Source organism: Archocentrus centrarchus, chromosome 13, assembly GCF_007364275.1.
Source record: "Archocentrus centrarchus isolate MPI-CPG fArcCen1 chromosome 13, fArcCen1, whole genome shotgun sequence".
In the NCBI taxonomy this organism is placed as follows: domain Eukaryota; kingdom Metazoa; phylum Chordata; class Actinopteri; order Cichliformes; family Cichlidae; genus Archocentrus; species Archocentrus centrarchus.
Window position 1 is genome coordinate 636,592 of NC_044358.1, and position 21,911 is coordinate 658,502.

Below are 21,911 nucleotides of genomic sequence, written 5' to 3' on the forward strand. Positions count from 1 at the left end.
ATGTGCTTTATGGGCAGGACATTTTTCACATGTTTACACAGTTTTTCTCCCTGTCTCTGATTTTTTTAAGCTGAGCTACTCACCACCAGTTTACATTATGTTATTGCTCCTCTGTTGTTGTTGTTGTTTTTTTTTTTAAAGTCCACTCATTGTTTTGTTTGTAGTCCAATATATGTTTAAACTCCCCTAATTTCCATGTGTCTAATGATTGTTTGGATTTGTATTCATCTGGTTGTGATTTACAACTTTTGGAGATTTGTATTACTTCGGACTGTTGAATGAAGTCTTGCTTTATGTTGGCACCTCTGCCTCCTGCATGCAGCAATAGGAGCTTAAAAAACATCACTGCACTACACACACTAGATTATGACAATAAGTGTGGTTTTTTATTGCTATGTTATTTACAGTAATCAGTTCTAGTTTAATTTATTAATAACTACAGTGATCACATACACTGGATTAATGAACACTGTATGCTTTAGGTTAGTAGTTTAAGATTGAGGCCTGTTATATACTCTCATGTTATGGCTGAGGCCCCAATCTCACCTATGCACACATTTTGGTTCACATGACATTGTATCACCTCATTATGCTTTATTTTACTTTATGACTGTGTGTGCCCCCTGAAGCATGACTCGGCAGATCAACCTGTGTTTGGATAATGTGAATTATTATGGGGATAAATTCTAATTAAGTGGATTCTGTCTAAAAGTGGTGCTGTAGCAAAGGCTTTTTAATTGGAGAAGGATCCATTATTTACTATGCCTGTCATAATTGCCATAAAGCATAGGGTACTCCGGTGACATGTGTAACTTTACCACACGTGAGAAAGTAGTTGGCAATTCACCCAGAAGTTATTGGTCTATTATCAGGTTTCAGAGGACGGCACTTTATGCAAATTGAGAGGGGTGAAAGGCAAGTGGGCAGAGTTAGCACCCACAGTTTATATAATGAGGTGCCTGCTCTTTGTCTTTCTCTTCACTTCCTGTCTCTGCATCTGTCCCTGTCTCTTTGTTTCTCTTTCTTTTTCTTAACTTCCTTCTTTTTTCTTCTTCTTTGTGTGTATGTATCCTTGTCTTACTTCTGTTACTGTCTGTGTCTGTGTCCTGGTCTTTGTCTGTGTGTGTGTGTGATTCTTTGTTTAACCTATATGTGCCATGGCATATGCTCTGAGGTTTTTGGTGTCTGTTTTTTGTTGTAACCTGTATTTCTAACAAATGGCCTGCATTGGATCCTGCTCATCCCAGTGAGTTTTTTGGGGGGGAAACATTGGTTTTAATTGAGTTTTATACAGGATTGAATCCACTCCATTTAGGCCAAAAGGAAACTCTGGGACCCCTAAAATTATGACCCAACAAGTGGCATGTTATCAGTTGTAATTTCTGAAGATAGATGAAGTTCAAACTACTTCAGAGACAATTTCAAAACTTGTGAAACCAGAACAAATCTAAAGCATTGGTAGATAATTATTGGTAGAAGACCAAAGAAAAAAACTCTTTGGTTACAATGGTTATAATTTTTGGCAGCTGGAAAAAGACATATTTTCTGTTGTAACGTCCCTTTAAAGTAATTTCAGCTGTTATAAGGGAGTGTTTGAAGCATAACCTGTCTCACGTGAGGCTTATGCACTGCTATCACTTTTTGTTCTCAACAGCAATACAAAGGCATAAGGATAGTGGTGCAATAGGTCTTTATGTATTTACCCACGACAGCTACAGTCTTTTAACCAAGGTAAACAAAGACAGTAAATATATTAAACCTATAGACATCATAAATTATATTGTGCTGTCTACAATCATTCATGACTATAAACTACAAACAAACTTTTGACTTTTTCAAGACACATTAACATTCCATACATACATACATACATACATACATACATACCTTTGCCTTATAAAACAAAAAAAGAGCATAAAATTGTAGACAGTTATGTCAGTGTAATCCCAGAATGAGCAGCTGAGGAAGTATGCGCTTTAAGCTAGGCACTGCAGCTTTAAGGAGCTGCGCACTCCTGCAAACCACAATCAAATTCTGGCAGCCGGCGTCGGCCACTTACATAAGTTATTTCGTAGGTAAAGACCCAACAGAGAATGTAGTTCGTACATGGTGACATCTGAGTACTGCAGAGTTTAAACAAAGCATCGAAGCAACACATTTGTGTTGAGCATTTTTTACTCGAGTTACTTGAGGAATCGCCCTGCCTGAAATAAGAGCTTCTTGGACCTGAGATCAACTCAAACCGAGTGGCAGACACAAGGAAAATGGTTTGAAATGGAACACTGTCTACAAGTAATTGTACAGAAAGAATCAACTGTGACATATAGGAAAAATTTAGACTAAAATTCTATCAAAAAAAAGCTAAATTATTCAGAGGAATTCCATCCTTGCGCCATATAGACTCAAGAACAGTTTCTTCGCCAGAGCAATCACCACCCTGACCTCACACACTCACCCACTGTAATTGTGCAATATTATATTATTCATACTGAACAATATCTGACATTCCTATATTGTGTAATATCCAGTATTCATTCACTAGTGCAATATTCATTCACCAAGTGCAATATTCATCATCTTCATTATTATATGTATACACATATTTACTTTTCTTACAATGTACAGATGCACCAATGTATGTATATATTTTTATACATTCTATTTTTTTGTATATTTTACACATTGTTTATTTCTGTATATCTCTTGATTATATTGATCATACTAGATTATAATATTTTTATAATATTTTTATTTTAGAGAGTTTGATTTTCTGTTACATGGCACTGAACAGGAGTGGCCCTCCAATCTCATTGTACATCCTGTATAATGACAATAAAGGCATTCTATTCTATTCTATTCTATTATATGTGCAATGGCATGTTTTAATCACAGAGGTTGGTTGCAGATGTTCCACGGGGCTCAATTCTGGGTCCTCTACACTTCCTCCACATGTCATTGTCCAAGAGAGAGCAAAACAAACTGGTCAGGCCCGTGAGGGAAAGGTCATCTGATCTGCAAGCTAGTTCTACTAACATATTTTTTGACAATATTCAATTATTTCAAAAAAACATTCATTCTACCAATAAAACAAAGACCAGACCACAAACAACAGTCTTGTTGATAAATGGGAATTCTAACACAATTGCAACTACAGCATTCAAACTGCTAGCAATTTTAATTACGATATATATTATTTTAAATACTCAATATGCTCTAAGGTTCACTAAATTAAATGTTACAGCCAAGATATGGTTTTTACATTCTTTTTAAACATTATGGTTTTTATGTTCTTTATAAACTTTTAATAGTTAAAGAATGGCCATTATAATAGATTTACTGCAAGCTAAATGGTACCCAATCCTGAAACCTCAAACTAAATTGTAAGTGATCCTTAAAAGCTAATTAACTTGAGGTTATGTTCACATGAATATTCATGAAGGGTATTGTTGAGGCTACAATTTTTTTTCCATTTATTTATCTTATGATGACTTGAAATATTGAAATTTTGTGGTGTCTTGTTGCATTTAAATAAGACTATGTCTTACATAATCTTAAGATAAGTTAAATAAAGTAATGCAAGAAGGGATTCATTTTTCAAGGACATTCTCCACAGAGAATCTTTTTCTAAATAGATAAGCTAGCAAAGTTAATGCAAAGTAATCTACTGATGTCTTTGGATATCTCTGTCCATCATGCAAGCCTGACTTTGCATGTCAAAGCAATATCGATAGAATCTCCCCATATTCAAAAACTACCTTCTAGTCAAGTCAGTGAAAGGCGCCATATGCTGCAAACATACGTCTGAGTTCTCAGCCAAGCTACAGTGTTTGGTATTTCTGCTAAATCCCACAGTTTCTTTCACAGGATTTACACAAACCTCTCTACAAATAACACTCAAGTGTAACCTTAACATCTTCTTGTACTTCTTTTGTGAAAGCTCTTCTACCATACAGTAAACAGCCACAAGGTGACATTTGTTAATGACTGGCTCAGAGGTAGAGCACATGTTCACTGGTGCCTTTTTTTAAGGCTGAAATTTTATTATAATGAAAGATACCTGCAATGGCAGTGAAACAAACTGGAAATGTCACAAGCAAATCCTCTGAGGCAAAGAACCCTCTGTTTGTTTCACCCAAATGTTGCACATGAATCCTACCAAAACCTTACGTGCCTGTCATTAAGGACATCATTCTGCTCTGCCCCAGCTATATCTCAGGGATCATCTGTTAACATATTCACGATCGACCACCTCAGGCACTGCTGTAATTCAGATTCTATAGTGTAAAGCCAACATGTTTTTTCTTTTATATTTGCAAATTCCCTCTCGTGTCTGTCGGTGGTTTTAAGTGTTTCTGTCCTGTTCAGTGCAAATGCTGGAAAACATCTGCAAGCACAAAATAAAAACAACAAAAAAAAGATGAGTGAGCTCTGAGCAGGAGTATATGTGTTGGTGTTTTGTCCCTCTTGAGGTCCAGTAAATGGTAATAAATTTAAGAAAGCGTGCTCATGCCTTGAGTGCAACACTTTGTGTTCCTTTTATATCTACCTTGTCTGTTTAACACTGTGGGTAAATGTCTCTGCTTTTAAGCCTTTATGTAGGATTTAAGGCTAAATTCTTGATGTTAAAAATGTTTTTGATTAATGTATTAATTTATTGACAGAAAATATGGAGTTGAAGGATACTGTTAGGCGGCTGATCTCTTTTAAGCAGCAAAACTGTCAATATGGAAAACAACTCTGAAAAGCCTCTTATCTCTTCTAAGAACTTCCTGTAGGGACAACAAGGCTGAATACGAGCAGAAGATTTCAGAAGTCCTAGATATTTACGAGACTAAATTGTTCTGAGGAACCGCAAAAGCTCCAAAAGCCAAAAGAAAATATGCTCAGCTGTAAAGGGAGGATTCATTCTTCCACCGGGGTCCTCTTGCTGTTTTTTTTTCTCTCTCTGTCCCAGACTATCTTTGAAGAGAATCTGTGAACTAAATGAGGAGCACTATGGAGACCAGATAACTGTGGACCTTATCAGCATCCTCATTACATCTGCTAAACCAGTTATCTTCCACGGGTCTGCTGGATGGGACCAAAGGTTGAGGACTCTAAGGCCTGATTAGCACTCTCTTGCTCAGGATCCCTATTGTTAAATAAAACTCTCCATTTCTGCCTCTTCAATTAGCTAAAGCAGCTTGGTACTGCCAAAAGCACTTGCGATATTCCATTAATTTAATCCTATTACTGCCAGCCAAAGACAGGAGATGAGAGAAAGTAACAGACTAGACCAAAAGGATGGCCCTTTTTATAGCTCATGAGCAAGGAAGCTATGCTAGCAGTAGGTGGTTAATAGAGCTGATGCTTTGTGACGGGTTAGTCTGTATCTCGTCCACTCTCCTCCATCCACAGCCATCTCTATATTATCTCCAGGGCCAGTAGCTTTACTCAGTCCAGAGCTAGTCTATCTGGCAGGTCTCATCAGCTCTGGAGGTCAGATGTCAGATACAGAGCTCTGAGAGGACAGAGGTTATAGATGGGTCAATCACAACAACATAGTGTACAGCCTGCTATCTAATGTCTGATGAGAAATCCATTATCACTATTTTAGGTGTGAAACTGGATCCTAATCTAAAGCTCGATACATAAAAATTAAGTGAGGCCTGTTATGTTAACTTTCTGTTATCTGAGGTAAAACATATGTACAAAGTCAAGAGCTCTGACTACTCTTTTTTCCCTATGTTCTGGTTTGTTTATATCATAAAGATCCAGTTCAATACAGTGTTCACTCAATCTGACCATGTAATATCACACAGTCAAAGTGACATATCAGTGGTTACACTGACCAACATTATGCCTTTGAACTGTTAGGTCAACTTTGAACTATTCCTGAGATTATCAGGAAGGTTATCAGTCATGTTAGTCATGTAAGTGGTCCCACTTGACTGATGAAGAGCTCTAGTAATTATAGAACATCGAACTACAGCAAGCAGTCCACCTAACAGCAACACTATTTTCACCTATTTTCACCTATTGTTCTCAAAGGCTTTCTAATCTTTTCCATGCCAGCAAATCCCACATGGATCAGTGTTAGGCCACAGACTAATTTGAGAAAACTTTGTTCTCCAATCTAAAACATTTGTGGATCACCTCTTCTGGCAGACGAGGAGGCATATTGTTTTAATGTCACTTGTTAGCCTACTGTGTGGCCATTATATAATGCTTGAGTCACTTGTTAACAACACACCAATTTCCACGCTATCTGTATTACTGAGTTTGTCTTTTGGATTTGTTTGTTACTTGCAAAGATGTTTCACACCGAATTTGATTCTTTCTGCAAATGAAAATCGAACAGTTCTGGTGCAGAAAATACTGAACCTGATAAGCAGACTGAGGAAGAATTATCTGGACAATCACAAACTAAACCTAAAACTGTTTCCAAAGCAGTACCGGAATATATGTGTATTGTGTAATAGTATGTTATTGTGGGTTTTAACTTCAGCAACAAGAATTTCCCTAGAGACAATGTACTTCCTCTGTCACATCCAGTCAGCAGATCTGATAATGTACATATACAGAGCACATACATATATAGTGCTGACTCATACGTTGTTGTAGTTAAAGGGGTGGGCAATTACTGTCATTTCCAGCCCACTATTTTTATTTTGAGACTCAAGTGCAGAAGTGCTCTATGATTCACAGATTATTCTCTATTGACTTTTTTGTCAATATACTTTTTTTTAATGTTTTAGACCATCAAACAGTTTTTTTGTTTTAGACAAAGATAACCCAAGTAAATACAAAATGCATTTTTTAAATGATGCTTTCATTTATTAAAGCAAAGCTATTCAAACCTACCTGGCACTATGTGAAAAAGCAATTGCCTCCCTTGTTAAATCAGTTTACTGTGATTAACCACATGTTTTTGGAAAGTTGAGTTCCAGTTCATTAGCCATACCCAGGCCTGATTACTGCCAGACCTGCTCAATCAAGAAATCACTTAGTAGGTCTTGCTGACACAGGCAACACTACCAATCATTGGGGTCACAAGGCAATTACTTTTTCACAGCACTGTTCGAGTCCAAAGCAGATCACTTACTGACAGACACACTCATCCCTCTGTTGCTCTTTTTTTTTTTTTATAAATATCTAAAAACACAAGTTGTTTGCTAATTTCTTTTTCAAATCAAACTGTGGCACAGTAGCAGCCACAAGTTTTATTCAGTAGTTTGGTTAATTCTACTGAAAAAGAGGAGTAACTGGGCATTTTTATTTGATGTTGTTCCCTCAAGCCATGTGCATGCCTTCTTTCCAAACTCCTGTTTCCCCTTCAGAATAGTAAATAAACCAAAATAGGGTTTGAGGTTAACTTCTGGGCCTTATTGGACCACAATAGTAATTAGGAGTAAGTATTACTCATTAGTTTTGACCACATTAGGCACGGGGAATTACTATAGGCTGTCTACGCTGTTGTATTTGATCGCCTGTAATCTGCATCATATGCATCTGTTTCAATACGTGACAACATAAGCACAAACAGTGTTGATTAAACAATTTAATTCTCAAGCAATCATTACTTTCAGTCACAGATGCCTACAAAGAACTGCCAAACTTCAGACAGATTACAACTGAGTAGATGAGAAATTCCTGACTTAGAAGCATGTAAGCACTCAATTACAGCAGTGAGGGCTCATGTAGCTCCCAGCTTTTTTTTTGCTGATTTGAAGTAAAGCTATGTACACTAACTCAGTCTGATGAACCATCTGAAATCAATTATCAGATGAGACAAATTGTTCATTGCTGACCTCCGCTGACAATCAACAGTTTTCTCAAACACTGCAGCTACAGGCTGCTGTCAGCCCACGAAGCAAACACAGGACACAGAGGAACGCCAATCTGTTAGAGGCAGCTTGCAAAAGAAGGGAAGAGATGAGATCCAAATCATATTCACCATCTGCTCTACTGTCTGTCAGCCGCCTGTCCAAGGCTTACACTGCACAAACACTGGAGATGAACAATGACAAACATACTGTGCTTCATGTGCACTGACTGCCAAATATTGATCGACAGCATGTCATGTGTAGCACATTATGCTGAGGTGGGAAACTGGCTCCTTACTGCTCGCTATGCTGTAACAAATGCATGCAGGTACTGAACTAGAAATGCAGCAGCTACTTGCGGTTGCAACATGTCTGCCTAGTGTTGCCTAGTGCAGTTTACATAAAGACATATTGGTTAGCCTTCACCTGGTATTTTCATAAAGAGATCAATGTGAAAACCACAGATGACACAGTTAACTGACTATAGGTCTCAAATTTCCTGTACACACTGAAGCACTGCCTCCTAGTTTATCTTTCATCTGTTTTGAAAAGTACAGAGAAGGCCAAACTTGCTTCAATCAGTAAAAATGATTCATAATGCAGAGAAAGGGGAACAAGATTTTACCATTTATGCTATCAGTAAAATTAATGTTTGACTAGGACAAGGGCAGAGAAGTGTGTATAATGTGGGTTTAAAGTCTTTAATTTGCAGAAATGTAAGGTATCTCTTAGGAGGCTGCATTTTTTAATGATTTTTTATGATAATTTCATTCAGAATCTTCTCATTAAAACTACTAGAAGGTTCTGGGTTCAAGTCCACTGGCCAGCTGGGAGCTTTTCTGTATGGATTCTACATGTTCTCCCTGTACCTGTGTGGATACTCCAGCTTGCTCCCACAGTCCGAAGACATGAATGTCACCTAAATTGTCAACAGGTGTAAATGTGAGCATGAACGGATGGTGTCTGTGTGACCCTGTAATGGACAGAGAACTCTCCAAGGTACTTCACCTCTTGTCCAGTGTTGGAGGGCTAGATCCCATCCCAGCTAACGACTCTGAGTTTTATATGACGTTACATAAATGGACAGATGGGTAGATTACTTTACTGAAAATAATGTACATATTTTAGGCTGAGCGTATCACCCCTGAGACTTCTGATCAAAGGCACTTTGAATTAATTAGGTGACTGTTTGTCCTATTGGAAAAATTCAAACAGTTTCTGAAAGCTGAGAAATTGCGCTTCACACTCAATGTAGGGTTATTACTGTAATTGTTTCCAGAATTCCGCGAATGGCGGCACTTTTGAAGTTAATGGGCCAGGCCAATCAATACTCTTTTACATTATACATAACTGGCATCACTGATCATGCTAGCTGGTGAAATGGGTTTGCAAAATATCAAATTAGCAAAATAAAACAGTGTTGTGCTGCAATACATGTGTTAGAGCTTTGCGTTGTGTTAGCTGTCTCCAGTTTGCCCCCAACTTTGTTCATATACCAGTGTGACCAAAAGAGATTCATTAGATCAAGTCATCTTAGCTTGCGTCCTCTTTAACATGTTGCTGGCAAAATAATATGAGAAGCCTCATCAAAAAATCATACTTAGGTGGAGTTTGTGTAGAATCATGACTAATGTTACTTAGTATTATTCTATGCTGATCCTGTCAGGAAGTAAGGGACTCAGCCGTGAGCATAAACTTTATATTTGAATTTTCAAAAAAAAAATCCACCCACCATCTTTTAAACAAATCACACTACAGACAGTTAGAAGCAAACAGCGGAGTCAGAGGTGGTCTAACTTTTAAAGGTAAGCTACGTTCGCACTGCAGCCTGAAGTGACCCAAATCCGATTTTTTTGCCCTTATGCGACTTGTATCTGATCTTTTCATGGCAGTCAGAACAACACAGATCCAATTTTTAGAAACGCAACCCAGGCCACTTGGATATGTGGTCCTAAATCCGATATGTATCTGACCTTTTCAAATACTACCTGTCTGTACGGCCAGGTCGCAATCATCTGACCTGCACATCACTGATTCTCAACAAACGTCACTATTCTGCGTCCCGCTACGCAGAACCGGGAAGAAAATCAAACTTACTTCCGCAAACACTGAGCACGCTCACTACATGTGACATTACTGCGCATGTGGGACACTTTTAGGTTCATTTGCAGTTCACACACAGATCACATACAAGTCGGATATATTTGGAAACGTGAACGACCACGCAAAAAAAAAAAAAAAAAAAAAAAATCAGATTTCACAAAAAAATCTGAATTGGGTCACTTGAGGCTGCAGTGTGAACGTAGCCTAAATAGCCCATAGCCATATATTGTCTGTCTTTCTGTGTTAGCCCTGCAACAGGCTAGCAACCTGTACAGGGCTGAATGGATGGATGTTACAAATAAGAAAAATAAATAAATTTTAAAAAATGAGAATGTTATGCGATTAGCCAGACCTTCTTTGGAGTATGTTTCCTGCCAAGCCAAACAAGCAAGAGGAAGGAAGGAAGGAGGGAACTTTTTATTGATCCCAAAAGAAAGTAGGGCAGCAGTAGTAAGTCTAGCTCAGTAATGGGGAAAACAATGTGGAAATGATCTGGATTACATCATGTTTGCTGACAATTTAGCAATATTTTCATCAGCTTTTTTTGTTTAGTACTACATTAAATATCAAAACTGCCATCACTTCTCTGTCTGCTAACAAGCCAGTTATTCATCTAACTATTTTAACACAATCATCTTACCTGTGTGGTGGTGGCAAACATGTACTTGTCTCGGAGCTGGAAGCTGTCCACCAGCCCTAGGATCACTCTGCGGTTCTGTTCAGTCTGAAAGAAGTCTGTGCTGCTGAGAATAGTGGAGACACCCTGTGGTTCGTGTCTCTGGACAAGCACTGTGGTTGGGGGGTCGTAGGGTTCCACACCCCTAAAGTTTCAGAGAAAAGAGCAGGACGATTAGAAACAAAGATGAATGAACTTGCATTTGAGGCACCCAGTCTACTGACAAGGTGACAAACTGACCAAACTGCTGTCCTTGGATGTGTGCTCTCCTAGCAGTAAGGTTAAAATGGCTTCAAAATCACAGCTCGTGAAGAAAAAAAAAAATTTAATGTATCCCAAAACCCCCCAGTAAGTGCATGTCTTTGGAATGTGGGAGGAAACCGGAGTACCCGGAGGAAACCCACGCAAGCACTTACTGGGGTTAGGTTAATTGGCTACTCTAAATTGCCCATAGGTGTGAATGAGCGCGTGAATGTGAGTGTGAAAGGTTGTCTGTCACTCTGTGTTGGCCCTGCAACAGGCTGGCGACCTGTTCAGGGTGTACCCTGCCTCTCGCCCTGTGACAGCTGGGATAGGCTCCAGCCCCCCCCCGCGACCCTTAACAGGATGTGCGGAAGCGAATGGATGGATGGATGGATGGGTATCCCAAAACCCAAAAGGTGACTCAGTGGTTAGCACTCTCACCTCAAAGCAAGTCATTTTAGAATCTGAAAAAAATCCATTCCCTCTGCTAGCATGCCCATCCTGTTGGTTTCCTCAGGTGATCTATTTCTAGAGAACGTTACTCAGAGGTTTTTCAGTGTGAAAACGGAGTGAATTCTGCTGGATCACCTACAGTAACTGAAGTATTCTTCTCTCACTGAGTGATTTCAGAGGTATTTTACAGAGAAAAGAATCCTTGTCAGTTTTGTAAGTATAATTGGCCATTTTTGACTACTTTAGTTTTTACTTTATAGTGTCACACAAACTACTTATGCTACTACAAAAAATAGTTCCTGTCCACTAGGGCTGCAACGATTCCTTAAGTAACTTGAATAATTTGATTATAAAAAAATCCTCAACACAAAGCGCAAGCGTTTCTCCCACATTAGCAGCATTAAAGTTCTCTGTTGTTGTGACAGATTTCCTTCATTTGGCCTATCAACACAATTTAAAAGCTGGTACATAGTTTGAAGTGTGCACTTTGGGGCAGCATCTTGATGCTACATCATATTGAATCAGTGATTTCATTTGGACGTGCTGGCACGTTCGTTGACCCCAGAGGGCAAGTTTTCAAGATAATAAATGTCAACACAAAATAAAAACCGAAAATATCCATCTGTGTGCCAACCCTGAAAAACAGCGTGGTCAAGCCATTTATGGCAAGGGCTGTTTCTGTTCAGAGCTCATGGCACAGAGTCAGCTGTAATGAATGAAGAAGGTTCACTGCATCTTATCGTCTGCCTTCCAAATCAGTGTGTTTCCTACCAGAGTCTTGAGAGCTGAACAGAGAGAGCAGTGTCTCGGCTCAGCTCTGCCTCTGTGGCATTCATTCAAAGGTCCTTGTTTAACTGATGGACACTGTCTGGCCTGAGAGTGTATGGAGAGCTATTTGTGGTCTGTCTCTGTTCCTTCTTTTGAATTAATCTCTACCCTTTCAAACGCTTCCTAAATAGAATTCTTACCCTGTTTGGGCCGTTTCTGTTTAGTATTCAATTTAAGCTTTCTGAAAATGCCACTTCTTTTAAGACTGGACTGCCAACAGCAAAGGCTTTTAATAAGAAATTTTTTCTCAGACCAGATATTTAGAGTACAATAAAAAAAAAAAAAATCATTTAATATGGTGAAGATCACTTCAGGCCCAATTCTGAGTTGACTGTCCAAACTGTCCTGCTTATCGATGGAAAGCAAAAGCATAATTGCACACACTGTGCATACTGCACATCTTAGAAATGTTATGTGATACAGATCATGATCCTGGATCTACCACACAACATCCTATGTGACATTACCCACCTCTCTCAAGCAATGAATAATTATATATGTCATAGGACAAACTGTTATTTTGTTAGCATTAGCCAAATTAGCAGACATAAACTACTGAACTACTCAGTAAAGCTAAAGCAAAAAAAACAAAAAAAAAAACACCTTAGTGAATTAAACTAAGCAAAGAGGCATTTTATTAATTTGTAATTTGTTTATTGATTTGAAACATTGGAAAAAATTTAACTATAACCTAGCCTAGTCAGAAACTACACAACTTGACAAGCTAAAATACAAATCTAGCTTTTTTATTAAAACAGGTTATAATGTAGACAACCAATAAATACCAGACTTTATTTTTAGTCCATGATTTTGAATCTTTAAACATGCTTCTGCTTCTGCATGAAGCATGTTTAAATGAAGCATAGTCTGGCATCATAATTCACTGTGGTTTGTTATTCTATATTCTACTAGCTAAACTGCTGAGCTAAAAATAGCCTGTTTAAAATTTGCTTTCATTTTCACTCATGAACTTTGGCCAGTTTTAGCATGATCAAGTCTGGCATTGGTCTTTCTTACATATAGCACACTAATCAACTTCAGATGCATTTACACTATAGAAAATACTCTTTGTGGTTTAAGTTAGGAAGCTGCTTTGATAGAATTAGTCAGCAGTAAATACCTACTATTTGCACTTTTTGTAAATCAAAACACAATCCAACATAACAAAGGGCATGGGCAGGTTAAAGATCACCATGTTAGAGACCACGGCCACTACTATAGCTCGCCTGGATGAGCTGGTGACCTGCATACTAAACGTGCTATACCTGGGTTCGAGTCCACCCAAGACTGGCCAATCAATTCAATTTTAAATAATATAGCGCCAAATCACAACATTCAGTTGCTTCAAGGCATTTTATATTACAAGGTAAAGACCCTACAATAATTACAGAGAAAACCCAACAGTCATACACTACTAATCGATAAGGCCTAGAAATTTTCAGGCTTACAGTGCTTGAATGGAAACTGCTATTGAGTCTGCCTTTTCTCTTGTGTTATCTAGTTAACTTCCTCCTTTGACCCCATTTGTACAATTCCCCTGGTTTTCATATATATAAACACTATATTGGCAAAAGTATTTACTCATCTGCCTTTGTGCACATATGAACTTGAGTGACATCCTATTCTTATTCCATTGGGTTTAATATGATGCCAGCCCACCCTCTGCAGCTATCACAGCTTTAACTCTTCTGGGAAGGTCTTTTTGACCATTCTTCCAGAACTACATTTGTGAGGTCAGACACTAATGTTGGATGAGAAGGTCTGGCTTGCTGTTTCCACTCTAATTTATCCCAAAGGTGTTCTATTGGGTAGAAGTCAGGACTCTGTGCAGGCCAGTCAAGTTCTTCCACACACCGGTATCTTATCACAGTACCATGCTGGAATTCACTGAGCTCCTGGGGCAACCCTTTATTTCACAAATGTGGCCATGCAAGTGATTGGAACACCTGAATTCAATGATCTGTACAGGTGAATGAATACTTTTGGCAATATAGTATAATTGATACCCTTTTTATGCAGGATTTGTATCATTCTCTGTAATCCATGTGGCAGAAGAGGTTGTATTTCTTATTGTACACAGAGGATTTTGCCTCTAGTCTGTCTCCTAGCAGGGAGATCATAGGATTACCAGTTACGCAAGTGCGTGAGGAGGGTACCCATGAGTTTGAACACATTCAGTAGACTGATAGTCAGGCTCAAGTTTCTGTGGCTTACAGAGCCTTTAGACTGATGTGCAACACAACAGCAGCAGCCTTTTCTAAAGCCAGAACAAACAGGATTAGATCCAAATTGGATGGAACACCGGGGGGAGTGTAAGATCAATCCTTATTTGTGCTGCCTTTGGCCTTTGGCCTCAGATAATTTGCAGTTTGTTTTGGCTGGTTTATCACTGCAGTCATGTTTCTTTAACATTTCATCAAATTTTACTTGCTCACTGCTAAATGCATCAGTAGTTAAAAACATATAGAAGTCTAGGCACCAGATAATGAAGTACACTTCAATGATTATAAAATAATAAGAGAAAAAAACATTACTTTTACAATATTTTTTTAGCTAATAAGCTCTCATTTTGTCTTGTGTTATGAATCCATCACACTGCTGCTTCTCCCTAAAAGCCTAAACACTCTCACTGTTTAAATCAGCTCAAATCAAGCAAACAAATAGAAGGTATAACACGATAGCGTAGGGGGACCCATAGATGGACCACTACTAGTTGCCTGTGGGTCCTTTTTCAATCTATGCAGCATGTGACCAAGGTGTTGTTTTACGTTTCTGCCTCAGCTCATTATAACTCTCCCCATGGCTGCTGTGCAGGTCTCCTGAGGTTTCTGACTGAAACTTATCTGAGCCTGCTGAAGCATTTGGAACAGATAAGAGATAGAGGACTAATTTCATTATATGACTGTTGGCAGCAGTGTAGCACAAGGGCTGTAAAGGAAAGGATACTTCTACACCAAACTGTAATTCAGCTTTTACCAATCACCATGAAAGGTAGTTAAAGGAGGATATTGATTACATATTTTGGCACACAGCAAGTATAATCTTTCGTCTCTAAAGAAGGCAAATAATAGTGGTCTGTTTATATTTTTTGCGGTGGCTAAGGCTCGGTTGGTAGAGCAGGTTACCTACTAATCGGAAGGTTGGTGGTTTGATTCCCAGCTGCTCCGGGCTACATGCCAAAGTATCCTTGGGCAAGATACTGAATCCCAAGTTGCTCTCCGATGCAAGCGTTGGAGTGTGAATGTGTGTGAATGTTAGATAATAAGCACTTAGCTTAGTTATATGGAAGTGCTTGTATGAATGGGTGAATGCAAACATGTTGTATAAGCGCTTTGAGTGCTCAATTAGCGTAGAAAAGCACTATATAAGAACTAGTCCATTTACCATATTTTAATAGAAATCAATCCAACAGAGCTTTGAAACCAGGCTTTACTGCAGTGTTTCATGTTGTGCTTTATTATAAGGAAATAACTAAAGGAGGACTGCATACATTCTAGAAAATAACTGTTAAAAATGACACCTGCAGCCCTTTAATAATCTGCAGTCAGCATTTTGTTATTCACTCTTGCGTGCAGCTCGTGCTTGCACTGGGAGACCAGTATAATTACTATATACATGATGGTCATGACCACCACAAAGCTGACTTGGACGTGACGAAGCATGACGAATGCACAGTATGTTGAAGAAGCTGGCTATTAGTGCAGAAAGGAAATTTTAGTTATGTGTATTAGTTTAATGACAAAAAAAAGGTTTTATTGATGACTAAAATTCTGTAAGTTTGAAATTATATATAAATTAGTAACATGAATCACTTTAGCTGGTGAATTAATTTGGTAAGATAGGCATTTAGCATTTCCACTAAAAAGGCATCCACACTGGAAGTGATTCACAGCTATGTGGCGATCACAGACCTTAGAAAGCGAATCACATTCAGCAACTTGAAACAATGATGGCTGAAAAAAACACTGGTGACACAAAGTGGGCGGGTTTCTAATTAAATATCACTCCACTCTGAGGTGATGGATTAAAGCAACTACCAATGAGAGAGAAGGATTGGCACATAGCAGTGCTGCAAATACATCAGAAAGCCTAGGCAACTGGAGCCCAGAATATCTGGTAGTAACCAACAGTCAGTGACAAAGTGAAATGTGTGACACTGGAAGCGCACATTTCAAGTGTGTTTAAAAAGGAAGTCCAATGTTCAATTTAGCTACTAATAACATTAAAAAGCAAGATTAATCTGATGATGTTTAGGTCATAGCTCATAATACTGGCTGGGAAAAGCATCTGAAAACTGTCCGCTAAGTCACCAGATAAGCACTGGGAGTTGGATAAATTAACTAACCTATCTACTATAGACAGGACTGCAATGCATTAGACAGCTTGCAATTATACATTAAATAAAACCCTTAACTGACATTAATTGCTTGATACCCAAGGTAGCAGCTGGCAGGCTAACCTTACCTTGCTTGTACGCCAACGCCATGACCAGCAAAATATTATCGGAATCCATGTGTAGTTGGCAAGGATGCACTGAGTTTGTTTTGCGCTGAGAGTTGGTCACTTATTGACGTTAGCGATTAGTGAACTCCATTTCTGCCGTTAGCTATTATCGCTCTGATGACTTTGGGAGCAGAAGAGAGGCACGGAGTGTTTTTACATGAAAGTCACTGCACAGGTTGATAGAGGGAAATGAGAGTTTCTGGGAAGGTCTCATTTTTTTAAATTTCATTAGAATCCATTCATGTTTATATTCAAATAATAAAAGTGCTAAATGGCTTAAATTGCATTTAGTTTCCAAAAGTAACACGTATTCTGCCTGATCTGATCCAATTCAGGTAGAGTAATCGACTCCATTCATCCGTTGCCTGTCAGTTGGTTTTCTGCCCTGGTGACAACGTGTGACATGGGCCAATAAACACTTAAACGACCTGACAATGTGGTTTCAGAGAACAAGTACCGACAAAGACTGAGTGAAGCGCTGCCTCATATCAGTTCACAGCCTCTGTTAAAAACACACTACAAACATAACAGGGGAGGTTGCTGTCTCTCAACCAGTCACATTACACTGAATCCATCCCAACACAGGCTCAGAATGCAAACCAAAAGTATTAAACCGTGCACACGCTGAACACAACACACTCAATAACTGGACATTAATGGCTATACATTTTTACAGTGAACTTTTTCTGTAGGTTGATCATTTTCATTTCCATCAGACAAAATGGCAGCCTTTCATTCCAAACACATTACCTACTCCATATCAGTATAGATATTCAGCTTGAGATCTGATGTGTTTTCAAAGCATTCCTTTCATTTTTTTTGTGCATTTTTGTGCAGTGTATAAAGAACAAACACTGACTTGGTTCTCTTGATAACCTGTGATAATCTGGGTCAACTTCTATCTTGTCTGCAAACAGTTAAAATCTAAGGCCTTAGTGGAGGAACAGATAACAGTCATGACCATTGTGGCAAGAGTGAAAAATTAGCACTTAAGCCCATGCTTGTACTGCTAATGAAAGTGAAGGGTTGCAGGGGTTGTTTAACAGCTTCTGCACAAGAAAAACAAGAGCTCAATCGTGTGTAGTAAAAAATACAGCATCCTTTTAATTCAGTCAGGCTACAAAGTTACTGAAATATTTGCTTCAGGTAACCAGTCAAGCCAGAACGAGTCACGCCCATCATACTGTACAAACAAAATGTGTGTCTTTATTTATCATTCAGTTAAAACTATTAAAACTGATATGTGGGAAGAGATCAGAAAATTATTACAGGTTATTTACTGTTGAAGCCTGTAGTTATGCAATTTGTATTTAATTGCTTTAGATTTTGTCAGACCAATATAGCCACAGCCACAGCCATTGTGGGTTGTACAGTTTCTAATAATACAAAAAGAAACTTGCTTTTCAGCTTGACTGTTCTTTAAATTTGTTATGGAGTCAGTTGTGACAAACAAACGTGAGCGTGATACATATATGCACATCAATAGCTTGTGAGATGAGTCTCTGCCAGCATCTAGCTCGAGGTCTGAGTGTGGGATCTGACCTGCTTCTAAAAAAACACAAACAAAAAGAAAACAGACTTCTGTGCTTCTGTTGTATAATCTAATGAAAGAAATGACAAGACTCAGCAATTAATTGGTGGTGGTGGTGAGTGTGTGTGTCTGTGTGTGTCTCATTTAACTGTCCTGACACCAGATTAAGCTAAAGGTGGCTCATGACAGGTAAAGAAAAAAAAGAAAATTAGTACGTCAGAAAAAGGTTCAAATGATATGTCATGCAGCCGTGCCTCTGTAACACATACAGGGGTGCTAAATTAACTCTTTGAGTCTTAAATTTGTTTCACTGCACTAATGTGACAGAGTAAGCGTTAACTTGCTTATGTAGAATCATTGCCTTGAAATGCTTTTAGACAATGCAGCCATAATTTATTGTATCATTTATGATTAATTTACATCCATGACATTCATGTGCTTGTAACTAATGTGTAAAGGCTGAAGAGATGCAAAATAAAAAAGGTAATTTGTGAAAGGTTGTATTTACTCAGCACTGTGTTCATGACACTTCTCAAATACAGAAAATATAAATCCTTTGATGCCTGTTGTACTTGTGAGCTGTGTCAGCCTTCTTACCAAAAGTAGGTCTTCACGTGCTCTTGGATCAACACCCACGTTTCCCCAAAGTCGTCTGATTTCCACAGCTAAAAAGGCAGGAGGGGAGAGAGGGTGTAAGGAGAGAAGAGGAGGAGGAGGAGGAGGACAGGGTGAGAAGAAGAAGAGGGGGATGGTGCACTGTAAAAATGTAGGTCAAGCTCATTCCTTCATTTTGGCTCCAACACACATGTAAAGGAGAACACTGGAGAGACATTTGCCACTATTACGTTTGCACTCAAGACAGCGGAGCTACAAAAGCTTCTATGCAAGGACATTGCTGCGTCTCTTGGTTACAATATCCTCCATGTGAATTTCTGAATCAGACAAGTGATGAACACTCAATAGCAGGTACACATACAAGAAACAATCACTATCTAAGCATTCTTTTTGTGATTTTACAAAAGCAAGAAAAAGTCAATGAATCCTTTGGAAAAACCAGGATTTCTGCATTTGACACTCATAAAATGTGGTCTGACTCTTATCTGAGTCACAATTATACACAAACACAATTTCAATAAACTAATACACCAACAGTTGTACTTTTCATGCTGCTATTAAGCACACCTCTTTTAGTGGCAACACCCTCCTGTTGTTGCTTTTTGGACTTACACAGTGATGATGAGGAGCTTTAGATAGTTCCTCCAACACTCGTGGACTGCTGTCCCAGAATTCTGGAAAATTTCTTCATATAATTTTGAATACCGCTTCCCCCTTAATTGAGTCAGACTGCATTTGTCTATAAATGTGCCTTAGACCTCATCACACAGGCCTAAAGTTCATTCGGTGACCCCCTTGCTTCCTCCGGTTGCTAGGGAAACATGTATTTCCTGGTCAGTTGGTGAATGGCTGATGAAGGCTGCTGCTGGTTGCCTTATGAAACTGGTCACAAAGAGATGCTGCACCAATCACCCAATGTGATTGCTTTGGCTGATAGATTGCTGTAGTCACCCGTGGTTTGCATGGAAGATAACGTTTGCCTTCAAAGTAAAAGTTGTGCCTTACTGCTGAAATTAACTCACTTCAAAGGACAAGTTTTATTTTGAAGGCGAATGGTCTCCTTTACCAGTTTGAGTTGCATTCTTCACAGTTTCACAAGCACTTGGAGAGTAGTTGGCCACAGCAATCTGTTTACCTCCTTGCAAAAAAAAAAAATCACCTAGTGACATTTAGCAACCTCCCATAACTGCTTGCTAACCAGTCAGGGAATAAATATTATTCTCTAGCGAACTGTGGTTACCAGGGGATCACTGACCAGTCTCTATGCCTGCATGACTGAAACTAAGCACACAGTGACTGCCATCAACCAACAGCAACTACTTGCAACCAGTTGGGCAATACTAATTTTTCCCTAGGAACCACTGGTTACCAGGTGGTGGCTAATTGCTCTCCAGGGCTGTCTGACCGGGACTTTAGATGGTTATCAACTGATATTGATAAGCACCCTGGCTGGGGTTCAAATTAGGAATTTTCTTGCTGTCAGGTGACAGTGCTAACCACTGCAGCACTGTGCCACCCATGCAAATACAAATGAAGCAACACCAGTACACGCAAGCAAATGTGAAGCAGTGCAGCCACCTAATTTCATTGAGCAAAATTTCAAATGTGCAATACCAAAATAAGTCTAACATTATTTACCCTGGACACCATTTGCATCTATTTTTAACACTTTTTTAAATGTTCCTAATGAGTCCTTAGGCAAGCAGTAGCAAAAGCGTAGTCAGGGGATAGAAAGACTCACCAGCCTTCATTAAACAAAAGTCAGTTCAGCTACTGAACGCTTAGTAGCCAAGAACTAGCGTAACAACACTTGCTAGCTGCTCTGTAGTTGAACTAAATTTGATCGAGTGCATTTGCTGTACCAACAAACAAAGAGAACTAATTTTGTATAGCTCGTGGGTGACTTCAAGCTGTTGACCTCAGAAGCACATTAGTAATATTATTATTATCACATATTATTAACAGACCTAGTATGAAGCTGAGAAGAATAACATTATTTGTGAGTAACATCAGTCAAAATCAGCAATTACAGCGTTATCATTTTTATTTTGAATCAAAATATATAGAGCAGTAACAATAATGTTATTTTTATCAATAAGCACTATCAGTAGTCACATAAAGACTAATAAAATCCCAATGACACCCACCCCTAAAGTCCTCATTTTGTGAATAATCAATGCAGAAATTCCAAAGGTTTCAACAAACTTTTTACTTCCATGTATGCATTTATGTATAGCTGTAGTAATTCAGATGCAAAATTACAGTTATTTTATCACCTTGAATTTTGGCTTTAACAGGGTAGTCAAATCTTATTACAGCTGCTTCATCATATCTACAAGCAGTAACTAATGCGAACATTGATTTGAGTGAACACTGAGAAACTGGGTGTATACTGAACATGTTAGTATCATTCTTATGGTTTCACATAAGATTTGATCACACAAGAATGAAAAGATGAGAGTCAGAACCAGGACAGACCTACCTGTTTGTTTGGGTGGGAGCTGTCATACCCAAGTACTAGGTTGGATCGTCTGCTGTGGAGCAGCAGGTCGGTTGGTTTGAAGGGGAGGGAGAAGTCCTGGACGGTTTTACAGAAGTCAAAGGTGTTCCAAAGGTGGTTGTTGGTAGAGTCTACAAAAAGGTACTGAGGAGGCAGAAACAAACAGGACTCTTATTTTAAATACTTTATCTACAAAGGAAAAGTTCCAATGGCAAAGTCAATGGCAACTCAGAAAAAAGTGAATACTACCTTTGATATACAGGTTCTGTCTGATTAGTCTTTAAAGATGTCACTTCTCATGGCAATGACTTTGACTCAATAGCATCCAGGTTAAGACTATACCAGACTTAAACAAGTCCAGGTACCACTGTGAATCTGCTGTACCCTCATAAGTATTCTATGTCTAGTGAGTTGGAGCTGACCTAGTGGGCAGGTTGGCAGTGATGACCCACCTGATACATCCCTGATATAGTGACTGATTTTTTTTTGTTAGTGTGTTGTTCCATATTGAAGAAAAAAAGACCATCAATAACTGTTACTCCTCTTCTATGTTTCAAATAAAGTGAGGGTTAAAGCCTTTCCTCCTGTACTTGTTATGTGGTTCAGCAGTAACTTAACAGGATAGCTGCCAATCCACTGGCTAGCAAGGACTAG

The 21,911-nt window shown here is 38.7% G+C and overlaps 1 protein-coding gene across 3 annotated transcripts in view; it reads right to left on the reverse strand.

The window, feature by feature from the left end:
* Positions 1-21,911, reverse strand: part of sorl1 (sortilin-related receptor, L(DLR class) A repeats containing) — a 129,625-nt gene that overhangs the window by 73,183 nt on the left and 34,531 nt on the right. For all 3 annotated transcript variants that reach the window (XM_030744182.1, XM_030744184.1, XM_030744183.1), the window contains exons 4-6: positions 21,240-21,401; positions 18,740-18,807; positions 10,549-10,729 (exon numbers count right to left, since the gene is read on the reverse strand). In XM_030744182.1, the coding sequence (XP_030600042.1) occupies positions 10,549-10,729; positions 18,740-18,807; positions 21,240-21,401 (411 nt within the window). The remainder of the gene's footprint in view (positions 1-10,548; positions 10,730-18,739; positions 18,808-21,239; positions 21,402-21,911) is intronic.